Source organism: Zea mays, chromosome 7, assembly GCF_902167145.1.
Source record: "Zea mays cultivar B73 chromosome 7, Zm-B73-REFERENCE-NAM-5.0, whole genome shotgun sequence".
NCBI classification, from domain to species: domain Eukaryota; kingdom Viridiplantae; phylum Streptophyta; class Magnoliopsida; order Poales; family Poaceae; genus Zea; species Zea mays.
This window is the reverse complement of record NC_050102.1, coordinates 86642482-86657675: the sequence shown is the minus strand read 5'-3', so window position 1 is coordinate 86657675 and position 15194 is coordinate 86642482. Positions and strand designations below refer to the sequence as shown.

At 42.2% G+C, this 15194-nt stretch overlaps 2 protein-coding genes and 1 long non-coding RNA gene across 3 annotated transcripts; 2 read left to right on the top strand and 1 right to left on the bottom strand.

Moving 5' to 3' along the window:
• The first annotated feature begins 639 nt into the window (after positions 1-639).
• On the top strand, positions 640-7070 carry LOC100286258 (indole-3-glycerol phosphate synthase). The gene is made up of 7 exons (NM_001175398.1): positions 640-1268; positions 1366-1485; positions 1619-1783; positions 6123-6201; positions 6401-6480; positions 6598-6666; positions 6771-7070. The coding sequence occupies exons 1-7, from the start codon at positions 696-698 to the stop codon at positions 6852-6854; spliced, it is 1170 nt and encodes a 389-aa protein (NP_001168869.1). The 5' UTR covers positions 640-695; the 3' UTR covers positions 6855-7070.
• Positions 7071-7999: 929 nt separating this feature from the next.
• On the top strand, positions 8000-8779 carry LOC103632536 (uncharacterized). The gene is made up of 2 exons (XR_556004.4): positions 8000-8134; positions 8252-8779. It is a non-coding gene; the product is annotated as an uncharacterized lncRNA (long non-coding RNA).
• A 564-nt stretch (positions 8780-9343) lies between these two features.
• On the bottom strand, positions 9344-14757 carry LOC103632535 (pyrophosphate--fructose 6-phosphate 1-phosphotransferase subunit alpha). The gene is given in 19 exon segments (XM_008654305.3): positions 9344-9748; positions 9856-10021; positions 10135-10238; positions 10325-10441; positions 10516-10620; positions 10711-10767; positions 10851-10895; positions 10995-11105; positions 11215-11288; positions 11382-11475; positions 11575-11655; positions 11784-11837; positions 11935-12018; positions 12104-12171; positions 12345-12458; positions 12631-12705; positions 13263-13344; positions 13347-13553; positions 14385-14757. Coding segments are annotated over 19 exon segments (1872 nt in total). The 5' UTR covers positions 14481-14757; the 3' UTR covers positions 9344-9610.
• Between the last annotated feature and the right edge of the window lie 437 nt (positions 14758-15194).

Here is a 15194-nt window from a genome sequence, read left to right as displayed (position 1 = left end):
GCTTACCGGGCCGGGCTCGGACAGGGGACGAGCCCGTGGGCTTAGACGGCCGACCCGATTTTCTAACCGTGCCTATCGGGCTGGGCCCAAAACATGTCGGGCTTCATTAGACCCGGGCCGCGGGCGGTCCGTTTAGCATCTTTAGCCTTATATATCATACCTTCTATTTCAAACTTGATCCAGTAAACAGTGCAGTTTACAATGTTTTATAAGCTATATGTAGTGAGTATTGTCTAATATTAGAGATCTCATTCTAGTTGAGCCTTGTCATGCTATTTTCGTTAGCGCGACAAAAACGTACTGTAAAGACAACGTGAGTCACATGGCAAGGATAAAAATTTTAAGGCACAAATAGTAGCGTGATTTTGTTGTACCGAAAAAGCGTTTGTCCGGCCGAAAAGTTAGAAATAAAAATAAAATAATAGGTATGGTTATTTTGGATTAAAGATTTTAAAAAATGGTAGCTCTGAGGCCATCACGTGTGGTCTTGCATGGTCTCACTCTCACCTGCGCGAGCCGGCCCCGAGTCCAGGTGCAGCGCCGGACCTCCTCCGCCACTGATGAGTGACGTGACGCCTATAAATGGCGGCACGGCAGTCCGCAGAGCAGAGTCCATCACTCTTGTTGCTCCAATATAATTATCTTCCTCTTCGTCGCTCGCACGTCCGATCCGTCCTCACGTAACACGCCGATAGATGGAGTCGTCCATGTCCATGTCCGCCGCCGCCTCGGTCGTCGTGAGGACATGCGTTCCGGCCGCTGTCATGTTGCCCCTCTCCCCGTCCTTTACTAGGCCCGCCCCCCGCACCACCGGGCGAGGCTTCCGCTGCAGGTGCAGCAGCACCAGCAGCGCCACCAAGGACTCGGCGGTCGTGTACAGCAGGCTGCTGGACGACGCGCTGTTCCGGTCGGCGGAGGTGATCCAGTGGGAGAGCGGCAAGTCCATGAACGCCATCGCCACGGCGCAGGGCATCCAGATCCGGCGGCGCTGCCGGCCCAGGTACCCGTCCGAGGGCACCGGCGCCGAGCGCGCCGTCCCGCGCAACATCCTGGAGCAGATCATCTGGGACAAGGAGGTGGAGGTGGCCCAGCGCAAGGCCAGGACGCCGCTGTGCGAGGTGAAGGCGTCCGCCGCGCTCGCGCCGCCGCCCAGGGACTTCGTCGGCGCGCTGCGCGCCGCGTGCCGCCGCAACGCCGTCCCCGCGCTCGTCGCCGAGGTCAAGAAGGCGTCGCCCAGCAAGGGCCTCCTCAGGGACCACTTCGACCCGGTTAGTATCTCGTACGTTTTCTCTCGGAAGAGATGACATGGATTCTGCTGTGCTCCAAACCATCATCATTACGGTTGCTGTTGTTACTGGCATGCAGGTGGAGATTGCTCGCACCTACGAGAAGAACGGCGCGGCGTGCCTGAGCATCCTGACCGACGAGAAGCACTTCCAGGGGAGCTTTGAGAACCTAGAGGCCGTGCGCAGCTCCGGTGTAAACGTAAGCATGACATATATACATGCTTGCACACGTGTCACGTGTGGCCGATCCGAGCCTTTCGTTTGTTTGTCTCTCACCTGAGTTTTGCACGCACGCTTTTCGTGTGCGGCCGGTAATAAAATGCATGGTGCAGTGCCCTCTGCTCTGCAAGGAGTTCGTCATCGACGCCTGGCAGATCTACTACGCGCGCTCGAAAGGCGCGGACGCGGTCCTCCTGATCGCGGCCGTGCTGCCGGACATCGACATCACCTACTTCCTCCGCGTCTGCAAGAGCCTTGGGATGACAGCTCTCGTCGAGGTCAATTACCTTCTTCCTACGCTGTCGCCGTTCTTTCTTTCTTTCTTTCTTTTTTTACGCACGTTTTTCACGGTCAACTTGTTCTTTATATACATCCGATCCAGTGCCAACCGTTTCGTTTGGAAACAGAGGATGTAGTGGGATTTTTATACAAATCCAGTCAAACGTCGAAACATTATATATATATATATATATATATATATATATATATATATATATATATATATATATATATATATATATATATATATATATATTAACAATAAGTTATTAGTTAGCGATAAGACAGAGGATGTAGTGGGATTTTTACCTCCGTTTTATTTTCATGTTTGCACATATGCCTATCTTTTTTTAAGTGAACTTGCAGTCTATCTTTATTCCGTTATAAGCTCCTAACGATGTTGACTCAGGAGTCAGGACAAAAAAAACATCCATATCTTTACATCATTTCCCCCTCCTTTTATCTACTATATTTGCAAATTCACCCTTATACTGGGAGTAAAGTTTGGAGTATAATTGTAACATAAATTCTGAAATTCAATACTTCAAATTAGAATTTAAAAGTAGTTGGAGATTAATGAAAATAAACTAAATTGACATTAAATTTTGGTAGAATTGACCCTTTATATACATCCGATCCAGTGCCAACTGTTTCGTTTGGAAACAGGGGATGTAGTGGGATTTTTATACAAATCCAGTCAAACGTTGAAACATTATATATATTTTAACAATAAGTTATTAGTTAGCGATAAGACAGAGGATGTAGTGGGATTTTTACCTCCGTTTTATTTTCATGTTTGCACATATGCCTATCTTTTTTTAAGTGAACTTGCAGTCTATCTTTATTCCGTTATAAGCTCCTAACGATGTTGACTCAGGAGTCAGGACACAAAAAACATCCATATCTTTACATCATTTCCCCCTCCTTTTATCTACTATATTTGCAAATTCACCCTTATACTGGGAGTAAAGTTTGGAGTATAATTGTGACATAAATTCTGAAATTCAATACTTCAAATTAGAATTTAAAAGTAGTTGGAGATTAATGAAAATAAACTAAATTGACATTAAATTTTGGTAGAATTGACCCTTTATATACATCCGATCCAGTGCCAACTGTTTCGTTTGGAAACAGGGGATGTAGTGGGATTTTTATACAAATCCAGTCAAACGTTGAAACATTATATATATTTTAACAATAAGTTATTAGTTAGCGATAAGACAGAGGATGTAGTGGGATTTTTACCTCCGGTTTTTTTTCATGTTTGCACATATGCCTATCTTTTTTAAGTGAACTTGCAGTCTATCCTTATTTCGTTATCAGCTCCTAACGATGTTTGACTCAGGCCACAAAAAAACATCCATATCTTTACATCATTTCCCCCTATTTTTATCTACTATATGCAAATTCACCCTCATACTGGGAGTAAAGTTTGGAGTATAATTGTGACATAAATTCTGAAATTCAATACTTCAACTTAGAATTTAGAAATAGTTGCAGATTAATGAAAATAAACTGAATTGACATTAAATTTTGGTAGAATTGACCTTTTAATTATAATTTTGAAAATATTTTATATAAAACATGCAGATTATCATTAAAACGTGCGTTTGTTGTATATAAAATGCTCCTCGGTTTAGTTCATTCTTATATAGAATGTTTATCAAAATGCTCCTCGATTTAGTTCATTTGTATATAAAATGTTCCCAAAATTATTATCAAACTTTAATATCGAATTCACTTTTTTGTGAAGTTTGAAATATTTCCAAATTCGTTGGGATATTAATTTTTAAAAAAATCATGGATAGGTTTATGTCACAATTATATTCCTAACTTTTATATGAAAATTGAGGAAAATTTGTAACGGCGAAAAGGTGTGAACGTCTTTTTTACGGGCTGAACTAAAAATTTTAAGTGTTAATATAAGGGGATATATGGGTAAACTGCATGTTCGTTTTTTTATAAAAGAAGAGATATACGTGTGCAAACTAACTTTTAAAAACTAGGGTGAAAACATGTTTGCATCATCGAATAGTGGTGACGACCATATAACTTTTTTTCATGATACACATATACTCCCTCCGGTACAGGTTTACAGGTCGTTCTGGCCACGAAGCGTTCTGCACCAAAAGAAGTCGTGGCACACGCGCCCAAGCGATTCTTCCTATTCTTTCCTTTGATACCCCTAATTAATTGCAGCGATTAATTGCAGCGCTCTTCGTTTTCTCCTCCATCGCGCGCCAACAGGCGGTACCGCGCGTACAGGAACTCGCGAAAAACAGACGCGCGCCAACGAAACAATGAAAAACCCACGGTAAAAAGACCGAAACGATGAAAAAATGTGCGCCCAAAACTCACGGAACAAAAAAAAAGACCGCGGCAAAAACAAGCAGCCACGGAGAATCGATACTGAGACCTGCTACTTAGCAGATGCTGGCAATAGCCAATCGGCTAAAGAAGTTTTGTTGATTTCAATCCACTTGCCACCACGGTTTACAAAACCGTTCTGGATGTAAAAACCGCCCCCACCGGTAACGGTTTACCAACGGTAAACCGGTAAAAACCGGTAAAAACCGACCGGTTTGATCAATTCAAATCAATTTGAATTTGAACCGGTTTACCGGCAAAAACCGGTGAAAAACCGGCGAAAAACCGCTCTAAACCGCCGGTTAATCGCGAAACAAATCGGTTTTGCTGTTTTTTACAAAAAAATGGAAAATTTTGACAAGATTTATTTGTAGTTTGCTCAATTCACATTGCACAGTAAATATTAATTGATCCACACGACATGTGTTTACCAAAATAACATATAACATACATATGCAACCACAAACTCCAGTTCTCATGCAACAAACAATCAGTGAACTTCGCAATACTCAAATACAAGTTCTTTTACATCTCTTCAACGAGGCAACGACACGCAGGTTGACTTATTTCACAATACTCACATGTTTATCTCGAGTCATAATGATAGTACTCAGGCATGTTGGAAGGATCGTGATATTGTTCTAATCCGTTAGCGATAGTGATAGGTCTATACAAAATATATGAGATACATAGCGAGAAAACAAGATCGGTAAATAAATATTTATCCACAAAGCAAAAAAAACATATTGGTATGTGTGTTCGGTGTTTGTGTATTGCATGTGCACCTAACCAAGTGTTAGACTTTTCTCCTGATCAGCAAATCTTATGAACACATATAGAAGAACTGGAACTAAGGATTCTAGATTGAGTCTTGTCTAGATAGATAGTTATTAGAAGAACTGAAACTACTTGATTTATGGATTCCATCTTGATCAGGAAATGAAATCGAAATTGACCACTAAATGTCTAAACTGGACTTGAGCTATTGGTTTATCTTCACATATAACATATAACATCTTTACATATAACATATAACAGTAAACAACACTAATATACCTAAATTGACCACTAAATACTCAGTTTTGGTATTAAATCCGATTTTTCGGCAAAAATTGGCGGTTTACCGATCTCAAATAACGGTTTTCGGGTTTTATGATTTTTTTCAAATTTTTGAATTTAGAATGAATTTTGAAAGAAAAACCGGTGGTTTACCGAAACCGCACCCCAGCGGTTTCGGTAAACCGACCGGTTTACCGCCGGTTTCTACCGGTTTTGTAAACCTTGCTTGCCACCCTATATGAGGGTAAAAATGGAAAAATTACTCCAATTAATGACTCCTTGGTAGACTAAATCTGGTCTTAAACGACTTCTAAACCTGCACAGTAGATTCCTACCTCGCATGTGGGCCTCCTAGTAGGATGTTGGTTTGTAATAATTCTCGCTGCATGCGATCTAATCTTGTGTGCACGGGGCAAAACGACATGCTAGCTACTAGCTAGCAGTAGCAGAGGCTGCAAATGGCAAGTGGCCCAATGGCGCCTAGCTAGCATGACGAATCTATCTTGTCTGGCCTGAGAGAGAAGCAGTTTTCTGTAAATATCGGATAGAGGTAGATGGGGTCAGGTGTCCATGTGTTGCGCGTCGTGGAGCAATTAGTAGTAGGTAGAGTAATATAAAGGAAAAAAAAAAGACATGCATGAGACACTCACTTGTTATGGACACGCATGCATGCACACATAGTACATATGGACAAAGAATGAACATGCATCAGTGGCCCGAATGGATGATTGATATCATCAAGACATTCTGCCCACCCGTCATCATCATCTCGACCCGTCCTATCTTGGGTTGCTCTCTGCTAGCTGCACGTACGAGCCCTGACACACCATATATATATATATATATATATATATATATATATATATATATATATATATATATATATATGCTGAACTTTTTACCTGCACGTAGGTTCATGATGAGAGGGAGTTGGATCGCGTCCTCAAGATAGACGGTGTGGAGCTCATCGGCATCAACAACCGCAGTCTTGGTATATATAAATATATATTCTCCCTCTGTCAATTAAATATAAAATGCCCCGTTACATCGATCCTCATATTATTTTATTTTTCTCTCTGTTTTAAATTATAGGATATAAAAGGGTACTGTACTTTTATTTAGAGCTAACTAGCTAGCTGCCGCCGCGTCTATATTTTGTTTATTTACGAACCCATATATGTGTTGTGCAGGGACATTCGAAGTCGACACTGCAAACACAAACATGTTGTTAGAGAAGCGTGGCGACATCATTAACGAGAAGCGAATACAGGTACCTCCTCGCTCCACTCCATGCAAGCATCCTTTACTGCAATTCGTTTCAAAACAGCTGCTTTTTTTCCCGGTATATATATAAGTAGTTCGGAATAATTGTTGCAATTCTACACAGGTTGTGAGCGAGTCTGGGCTGTTCACTCCCGATGACGTGGCATATGTGCAAAAAGCTGGTGTTTTCGCGGTAATAAGTTTTCTGAGCCGTTATAGTTTTTACCCTAAATAAAGCAACTGTGGTGTGTGTCTTATATATCAGAGTGGTTTGTTCTCATTCGTGTGTTGTTCCAGGTTTTGGTAGGAGAGTCCCTGCTGACGCAGGAAGACCCTGGCCGAGCGATTGCTGGGCTGTTCGGGAAGGAGCTGTTACCTTAATGTATATTCTCCCGTTGTTCCGCTCGTATTGTTTAGCTAATTATTATATTGCTGTACGTATACGTAGCAATAATCCCGGCCGGGCTTTCAGAGTGAAGAAAGGCTGCAAAGCGCATATATGAACGAACAAAGCTAGCGCTGTATTTGTAAGATCGAGCAGTTGTTTGTTCACTTCTTTGCATATATAATAATCATATAATGCGCAGTGATTTGTTTAAGGCGCGCACTGGGATATCAGTTCAGATTATGTTTCAGCGTACGACGGACCTCCGGAAGCACTAGGCCACAAATGTAAAATTCCCTGAACCATGTGATACATTTCCATAGGATTTCCAATGTGGTTGCTCCTTTCAATGAATATATAGCAGGGAATTTTACATTTGTGACCTTAGTTTCGCCACGCTGCTCATTTTTTCATAGGATTTCCAATGTGAGGCTGTCTCCAGCAGCGTCCCCTAAATTTTATCCCCTAAGGAATATTCTCTGTCCTTTACAGCACACTCTAAAAAATTATGTCCTTTATATCTTCTCAGTCTCCAGCAACGTCCCCTAAATTTCATCCTCTATATCTCATATTATATATTTTCTCAACCACATTAACAGAAATTTTAGAACCCATATTTTTAAACAAAATATTGTCCATATAGCAAATCATTTTAAACATATATTAATAAATATGTCATTTTCTTATTTTCATTGGCTTTCTTTTTTATTGGTCCTTGGTGATGTGTCGTAAAAAAATCTCCTTCTCTCTCCCTGCGTTGCTTTGCTGGGCACGGAGATCGAGGATGCCATATTATATATTTTCTACGAGCGAGACAACCGTAAAAAATCTGCTACTTTTCTACGATCGAGGACGCCCTCCGGCTGCTGGGCACAGAGATCGAGGATGCCATTGCTCCCAAGTTGCAGCGCTGTGACGGATAGCGAACGTCCAGAGGAACTCTAAGTTTAGAGGGTCGAAGGACGCACGCTAAATTTACCGGAAGCTTTACCGTGCGTTGTTGGAGGGATAAAGTAGCTCGGCGTCCTCCAAATTTAACGGACAGAACAATATACCGCTCCTTGTTGTAGACAGCCTAAGGCTGTCTTTGGTCCGTCCACTATTGCTGACAGCTGGGACCCATCAGACGTATTGTGGCCCACGTTACATGCTCTTAAGTTGTTAGGGATTTCGATTGGATCTCAGCTGGCCACTCCACCCCGCCACGGCGGCCTCGATCTTGTGCACGGCTCGTTGCCGGCGCTCGGACCCGGTTGCGGCGCCCGCTCGTGCCCACGTCAGTGAGTCCGCGGCCCTGCGCCGCCGCTCCTCATCCTCAGTGAGGCGCGGCATCGTCGGCGAGGTGCGGCACCCGGTTCGCCATGGCATTCATCCAGCTCCGGCCCTTTTGCAGATCTTCGTCGATGTCTTGTTCCCGTGCTGCCAGCGTCCGAAGGATTTTCGTCGATGCCTCGTTGGATCTGCGACGCGTTTGTCCTTCTTGAGGCACGTCTGTCGTCCGTCCGTCCGCCCTCATCATCGATGGCGGCCTTTGGAGGTGACGTGGACCAACCACCCCAGGAGCCTCGTTGTATCCCCAGGCGCCCCTCGCTCTGTACCCCACCGCTGGGCGCTGGCGGTGAATCTAGCGGCCCGCGTGGCATGGGGACGAGCTCCGCTCGAAACGGCAGCAGTGGCACAGCCAGCATCGCCTCCCCGCTCGTTAGTAGTTACTAGTTAGCAACAAGCATCTCATGATTAGCCATGGTCATAATAGAACGTTCTACCAGTTTGTCTTGTTATTTGCATGTCTATTGTTTACCATGATTATAATAATAATATATTTTTTTTAAAAAAAACTCTGTTTTTGTATATCAAATATTTGAGTCTAGTTTTCCATGCATATATTTATCATGATTAATGAGAATGTGTGAGCATATAATGCATGGTTCCCATTTAACAAGTACACAAAAAGTTACCCATTCTAGCCCGTTAGGTGTTGTGTGCTGCGGGACACAAATATTTGCTACGCATGGAACATTCATTCTCCAGCTTCTATTCTACCCAAATCTTGTTGTGTTACCCTGCAAGTTGGTTTGCAGCAGATGTTGATCACCAACGTGCATAAGTTCTCTTACCCATCCGATCCATGCTTACTCCCATGTTGTAAAAATCACCAAGCTCTGCGTCAACTTGCAGAGGATAATAATCAAATAATATGGTGCAATGCGGCAACATTTTTTTGTCACTAGTATGATACGCTCTTCTAATTTGGATAATGTATGCTTTAGCAATCGCACAGCTGAAATCGCATTGCCTAGGGAATCAGATTAAAAATGTCATTCGTAGCATGATTGTTGTTAGATTGCTCTAAAGTTTATGGTGTGTGCTTTTATGTAAGTTTGGCAAAAATGCAACCGTGTTGGACATGAAAAATAACACAACGATGGATCTTGCACTTGAGAAATCTCCCAAGTGCTGGTTACACTGGATACAGGCACTAACATCCCGCACATGGATTTTGTCAGATCATATTTATTGGAGAAACATGTTACGAATTGCTCAGGTAGTTTAGGCTGTAGAAGCAAGCCATCCTATCCTACTGATCCTTATCCAGTATCTGCAATAATATTATATATCATGAATAAAAAAGAGGTTACAAAAGAAGGCACTCTGGATTCTCCACCAGATTTTCTAAACTGGACTCATGTCATATGACAACCGGATTTTCATTGGCTAGAGCAGTGTATTTGTTGTGGTTTTAAAAAAAAAATCAGCTGAAATGGTAGAGAGGAAGCTCTGTGTTGAGGGGCGCCGACATGAACTTGAGCACGTCGTTTACTGACGCGATGGAGCTTATGGATGCCTTGAGAATCTCCCGTGAGCATCCAGGCTTCAGGATGGTCCTAACCTGTGACAATATAATTATGTTTGATAAGCTTAACAGCAGGTACTGACTTTCTGTTCTTCTGAAAGTCTAAGACAATATTTTTATGTGTGTGTGTGTGTGCAGTGCACCTTGTCCAAGTAGTCCTGCAGTATCTCGATGTCACCCAGATAGTCCTGTTCTTCTATGGTCACTGTGATAGGCTTGGTGCCTGCGCCAGGTCCTTCGAACTGAATGCCTCCTGGAGTTCTGTAGAAATCATCTAGCAGAAAGCTTGAAGCTTTCTCTCTCAAGACCCTGAGTAGTAAGTAGTATATGAAACACACAAACAAACAAACAAAAAAGAAGAGTTTCTTTACACGTGTCCTGTTTCTGGTTATCATGAAAACTAAGCAAAACTGGATACTTACGCATATGACTCTGCTTTGAGATCAATAGGAGAAGGATGGATAACTGGCCTCCCAATCGGAACAGCTCCTGGACCACGCAAGTGTCTCCTCACGCTCATCATTGCCTGTTAAAGAATGGTAAGCAATCACATTCCAATCCTAATACTGGTTACTAACACAGCAGTAACAGCAGGTTAAAGGAATAACATACCGTTAGAGGAACAGCAGCGCATCGCCACTTGTTTGTGGAGTCCTTGAGATTTGTTACAGTGGCCATGTAACCATTCAATCCAGCCGCCATTATCTGCACACAGATATGGCCAAGGACCTGCATTCTTTGACATTTAGGTACCATGGTTCTGGGAGCAAAAAAAAAACAACGTGTTTAGATTTGTTTCTTACATAAGCATAGTTGCAGTCGAAGTTGGATGGCAGCGATCCTCGGGCCTGAGAACCGAAGAAGTGGCACACGGAGCTGAATTTTCTTCCCTTGCACTTCCCTTCTTTCTAGAAAAACCAGTGAAAACGTCAGAACTACAAGAATTCTGTAGAAGAAAGAAAGGAAAGAAAAAAAAAGAATAGTGTAGTGGAGCTTACTGTTCTCTTGTTCATTTCTGCTTCTACCAAATGAGCCAAGAGCTGCTCGGTATCGATCTGGAAAAGGAAATGTCGTGCCATCAGTAATTGTGCAAGATTAACTCTGATGAAGAAGAGCTAACCATAGCCATATCACATACCTGAGATAGCTGCGCTGAGTTATCAGATTCCTGATGCAGGATCAACTGAAGAACAAAATATTTTTTTTAGATCTTCAGAACAACATTTTTTTTTCACAGGCAGAATAGTATCGAGTAAATTCGATCATAGAACTCATGCACAACCTCTCTCCTAATGAACGATGGCAGGAACTTGAACAGGGCAGCGGCCCATGGAGAAAGTTGAGACGGAATGTCGGCCTCAGTGACATTGCTACTGTGGAGATTATTGATTTCCTGAAACCATATACATTTAGGACAAAAAATGGAGTGATATGAGATGGAACAGACAGAGCATGCATTGTCCATCTCATCCTTTAGGTGATATAAGAATTAAAAGATGTACCTGAATGAGCGCATACATTTCTGGTATGCTTTCTATTAGTCCCTCTGGAATTACTAGCACTCCATGGTATTTCCCTGATAATTAACCATATTATTGCAGGTTACAAATGTTTTCATGTATTATTTATTTTCCTCAGAAGTAATTAATATCCATGTGAGTGTAAATACCTTGATCCGCCCTTGCTTCTACTCCGTCACATATCTTGTTCGTAATCTCCTTCAATGTGAGCTTTGAAAACGCCACCTCCTCTCCTAATATAACCTGAACGCAGAAATTTACTAGTATTAAAGATGTACAGAGTACAGACCTACAATCAGTTTGGGTGAATTTTCTTAATCTCACTTGATCATCAAACCATACCATGTTTGGATGAGACTGAAGTGCGCACTCTAATGCAACATGAGATGCTTTGCCCCCCATCAAGCGAACAAAATAGTAGTACTGAAGGAGAGGAGAGTGTCAAACAGAGTAAGTATACCATTTAGATACAATCAGTTCAGCCTTCCTGGTTGTTAAAAATAAACTACCAGAAATTTGTACTTTCAATGCATTATGAATGAAATTTGTACCTTCCCAGCTGAGATTGCATCGAGGCAAACATTGCTTATGAGCTGAGAGTTCACCTGAAAGCAAATTAACCGAATAAACTTTCCAGGATATGGTATACTGCATTCAGAATCTTGGATTGCTGCACTGCTAGTGATTCGTCACAGGATTCACCTTGCACACTGTATCGAAACCGACAGTTGCTTCCACGAACTGATTCCTGAGATCACCACTCAGCGTTACTGGGACGCCTATGACCTGTAAAATGTTAGCGTTACTTATCGAATAAGCTTTCTTTCTTTCAGGTTGGGACGCCTATGACCTGTAAGAGTTGGCTACATACTTTTGTCTTGCAGTCATGCTCCGCAAAGAATTCTGCAAGCTGAGCAGCATCTGAATTGGAGGTCACCCCTGGAGATTAAAAACCATCGAGGATCACTGTGTTTATCATGGAAACTTGGATGTAGCATTGTACAAGCAGTACATTATTATCTTTTTCCCCCACATTTATCTGACCAAAAAGTGGAGCAAATCTCATTTGATTAAGAGGCCAAAATTTCACTGCTACCATATAGTAGGTCTACCTCCAATGATGATTAGGCCATCCAAGTTAAGATCACAGCATGCTGACTTAGCAGCATCTACTTGCTCTGTCGTGCGGATTTGATCAACAGTCCTGCCGAGCAAATCAAAACCACCTTCAAGGAGGCAAAAAAAATCCCCTATTATTAACAAATGTGATACTACATAGGCAGCAATTGAGCTTACTAAATAATAACTCCATTCTCCAATATTTGTCGTCCGTTAGTTTATTTTTAAATTAAACAGCGACAAACAAAAAAAAGAACCAAGGTAATATACGAGAGTAACCTTGATTTTTGTATGACGAAAGCATATCTTCTGTGATTTCCAACGTCTTCTTTGCGAACAGGCCTTCTGTGCCACCTATACAGTAGAAATACAAAAAAAGAAAAAACAAAGTCGCTCTCTCTTATCAATATGTCATTGCATTAAGAAAATGGTACTCTCCTCTTCCCAATTTATAATCCATTTAACTTTTTTTTGCCAAAATACCACCGTCTTGTCTTATTCTTTTTTTTTTGCAAAAAATGAAAAATTCAGAACCACACTTAAAATATATTATATGCTAAACGGTAAAAATTAATAATAATTATGATTTTTTTAATAAGACGAACCAACTAAATATCGGATAAAAAAGTAAAACGAATTATAAATTAGATCGGACGAGTATATGATTATATTTGTACTATAAACTAGTTAAACAGTGGTTTAACGGGTCCATAGAAATATCTGATATAAACAGTGAATGGATTCGTGAGGAAACAGGAAGTATGTACCCTGTAACTGTAACTGTGCCATAGACAAGAACAGAATGTGCCATAGACAAGAACCAAGAGTAGTTTAAAATTCTACTAACATGTTGTATATTGGCTGATGCAAATGCTTGAACCCTGGAAGTTGCTCCATGGAGATACGCTCACCTAGAAACCCAAGCAGAACGCTGTGCGGATTCCGAGCTTTCATAGCGTCGAAAGTACCCCATATGACATTATGCCCGCCACGCCAGGTGACTGTCTTCCAGAGAACACCACGCCCAACCTAACTGGTGGGCGTTCTTGTGCGTCAGAAGAACCAGAGACCACCGTGTCCGGGTGAGGCTCCAGAAAGCGCACCAGCCTCTGACCGAAGGTGTGCGGGAATGCCTGTGCGACGATGTCTGCGCATTTCGAATCAATGGTTGTCGTTGGGTCCCCAAACTCCACCCTCGTTCCCTGGTCATATCCCATCACAAGTTTCGGAAACGTTAGACGATGCTAAAACCATCAGCGTCAAATATCCTGTTGTGACGCCATGTGGTTGGAACACATTTTTCAAAACTTTGAATCCTGTTGAATGGAAAAAAAAGAAGGGTTTGTGACTTGTGAGAGGAAGAAGCTTCTGTCTATATTATGAATCAACAAGTCTCTGCTTCCTCTAGAACTCTAGAAGCACTGGGTCCGCCACCCCTGTGCAAGCTATTACTAGAGAAGGAAGACGAGTATAGGAGTGGAGCCTACATTTTTTTATAATGGAAACAAAAAATGTTCCAGCCTTTTATAGTTTGACATTACAGTTAAAAAATTAATAAAACATCCATTATTAAAAAAAAGTAACATTCTTAAAAAGAACTTGTTCTCGAATCAAGCGTCCTTTAATCTGGCATTAGAACTCCAACCATGTTTTGCAAGGATCTCCATTACCACCATCTCTAAGGATTGATATACCACAAGAATCTTTTGGTGAGCTTCTTGTTTTTGCAATACACCCGTTGTCTTCATTTCCTGTTCAGCGAGCTGACGAAATTTCCAGGTCTCGTGCGTCCAAAATCGAGCGGTTTCTTTCTCTCTTTTTTCGCTTTTCATATATATGGCGGTGAAAAAGGAGCATGTGTTTTTGTTACATCGACAACATCATAAGAATGGAACAACTCTTGGAAACATCCACGACACGACACAAATCGAGAAACCAAAGGTGCAGGATGCATGCATGCATGCTTGGACGGCAGATGCAGCAGGTGAAGGAGAAACTAAGAAGATGCTGGCAGGCAAAAAACGCAAATAAACCTGAAGAAGACATGGAGGCAGCTCCGGTTGGTACAGCGCCCTCCTCCGCTGCAGGCCGGTGAGTTCCCTCGGCGAGCCCAGGTCGTCGGTGTTCATCCTCTTGCCTTGCCTTTCCTTTCCTTTCCCTCAGCACAGTTCAGTTCCTGGGTTTTTGCAGGGCAGCTGTACGTTGTGCTCTTCCTAGCTACCTCGCTCCCTTTTTGTAAGGGAGGAAAGAAGTGGCTGTTTATTGTTGTTGTTGTTGGCCCCTGATGCTACCAACAGCGATTTGACCCCATTTCCCTTGTTAACCTCTTTTCTATGTGCTGGAATTCAAAGTTGTGATTGTGATTATTTTCTCATAGGTCAGCCGTAGTGACCTTCAAGGTCACAACCTGCAGCCTCCTTTTGCATATATAGAGCAGCAAGTAAAATTCAACTACAACACATGCTATAGGTGATAGATGGAACCAAGCAAAAGTGTTGTCCTCCCATCCAAAATAACTAATTGAAATGCTCCTGAGCTATCATCCGTTCGTTGGTGTGTCTGTCAGCGTCCAGTGATGAATTTATACTTGACGTCGTTGTCAGTTGTCACCCGGACGACGAAAGCAACCGTAATTTGCTTTTGTTTATTTATCTTCTGTTGTGGTGGAATAATGTTTCATTCGATTTGCCGGCCGGTACAGGAAGAGAGATAGAGATGCATGCAGTTTGGCAAGAGCCAACATTTCAGAATCTTTGTTTACCGGCACTAGGTTTCTGCTCCCATGGATTTACTAGCCAGTTTGCTAGACACCTGTAGTTTCCCATGGATTTGGACGTTCTTTC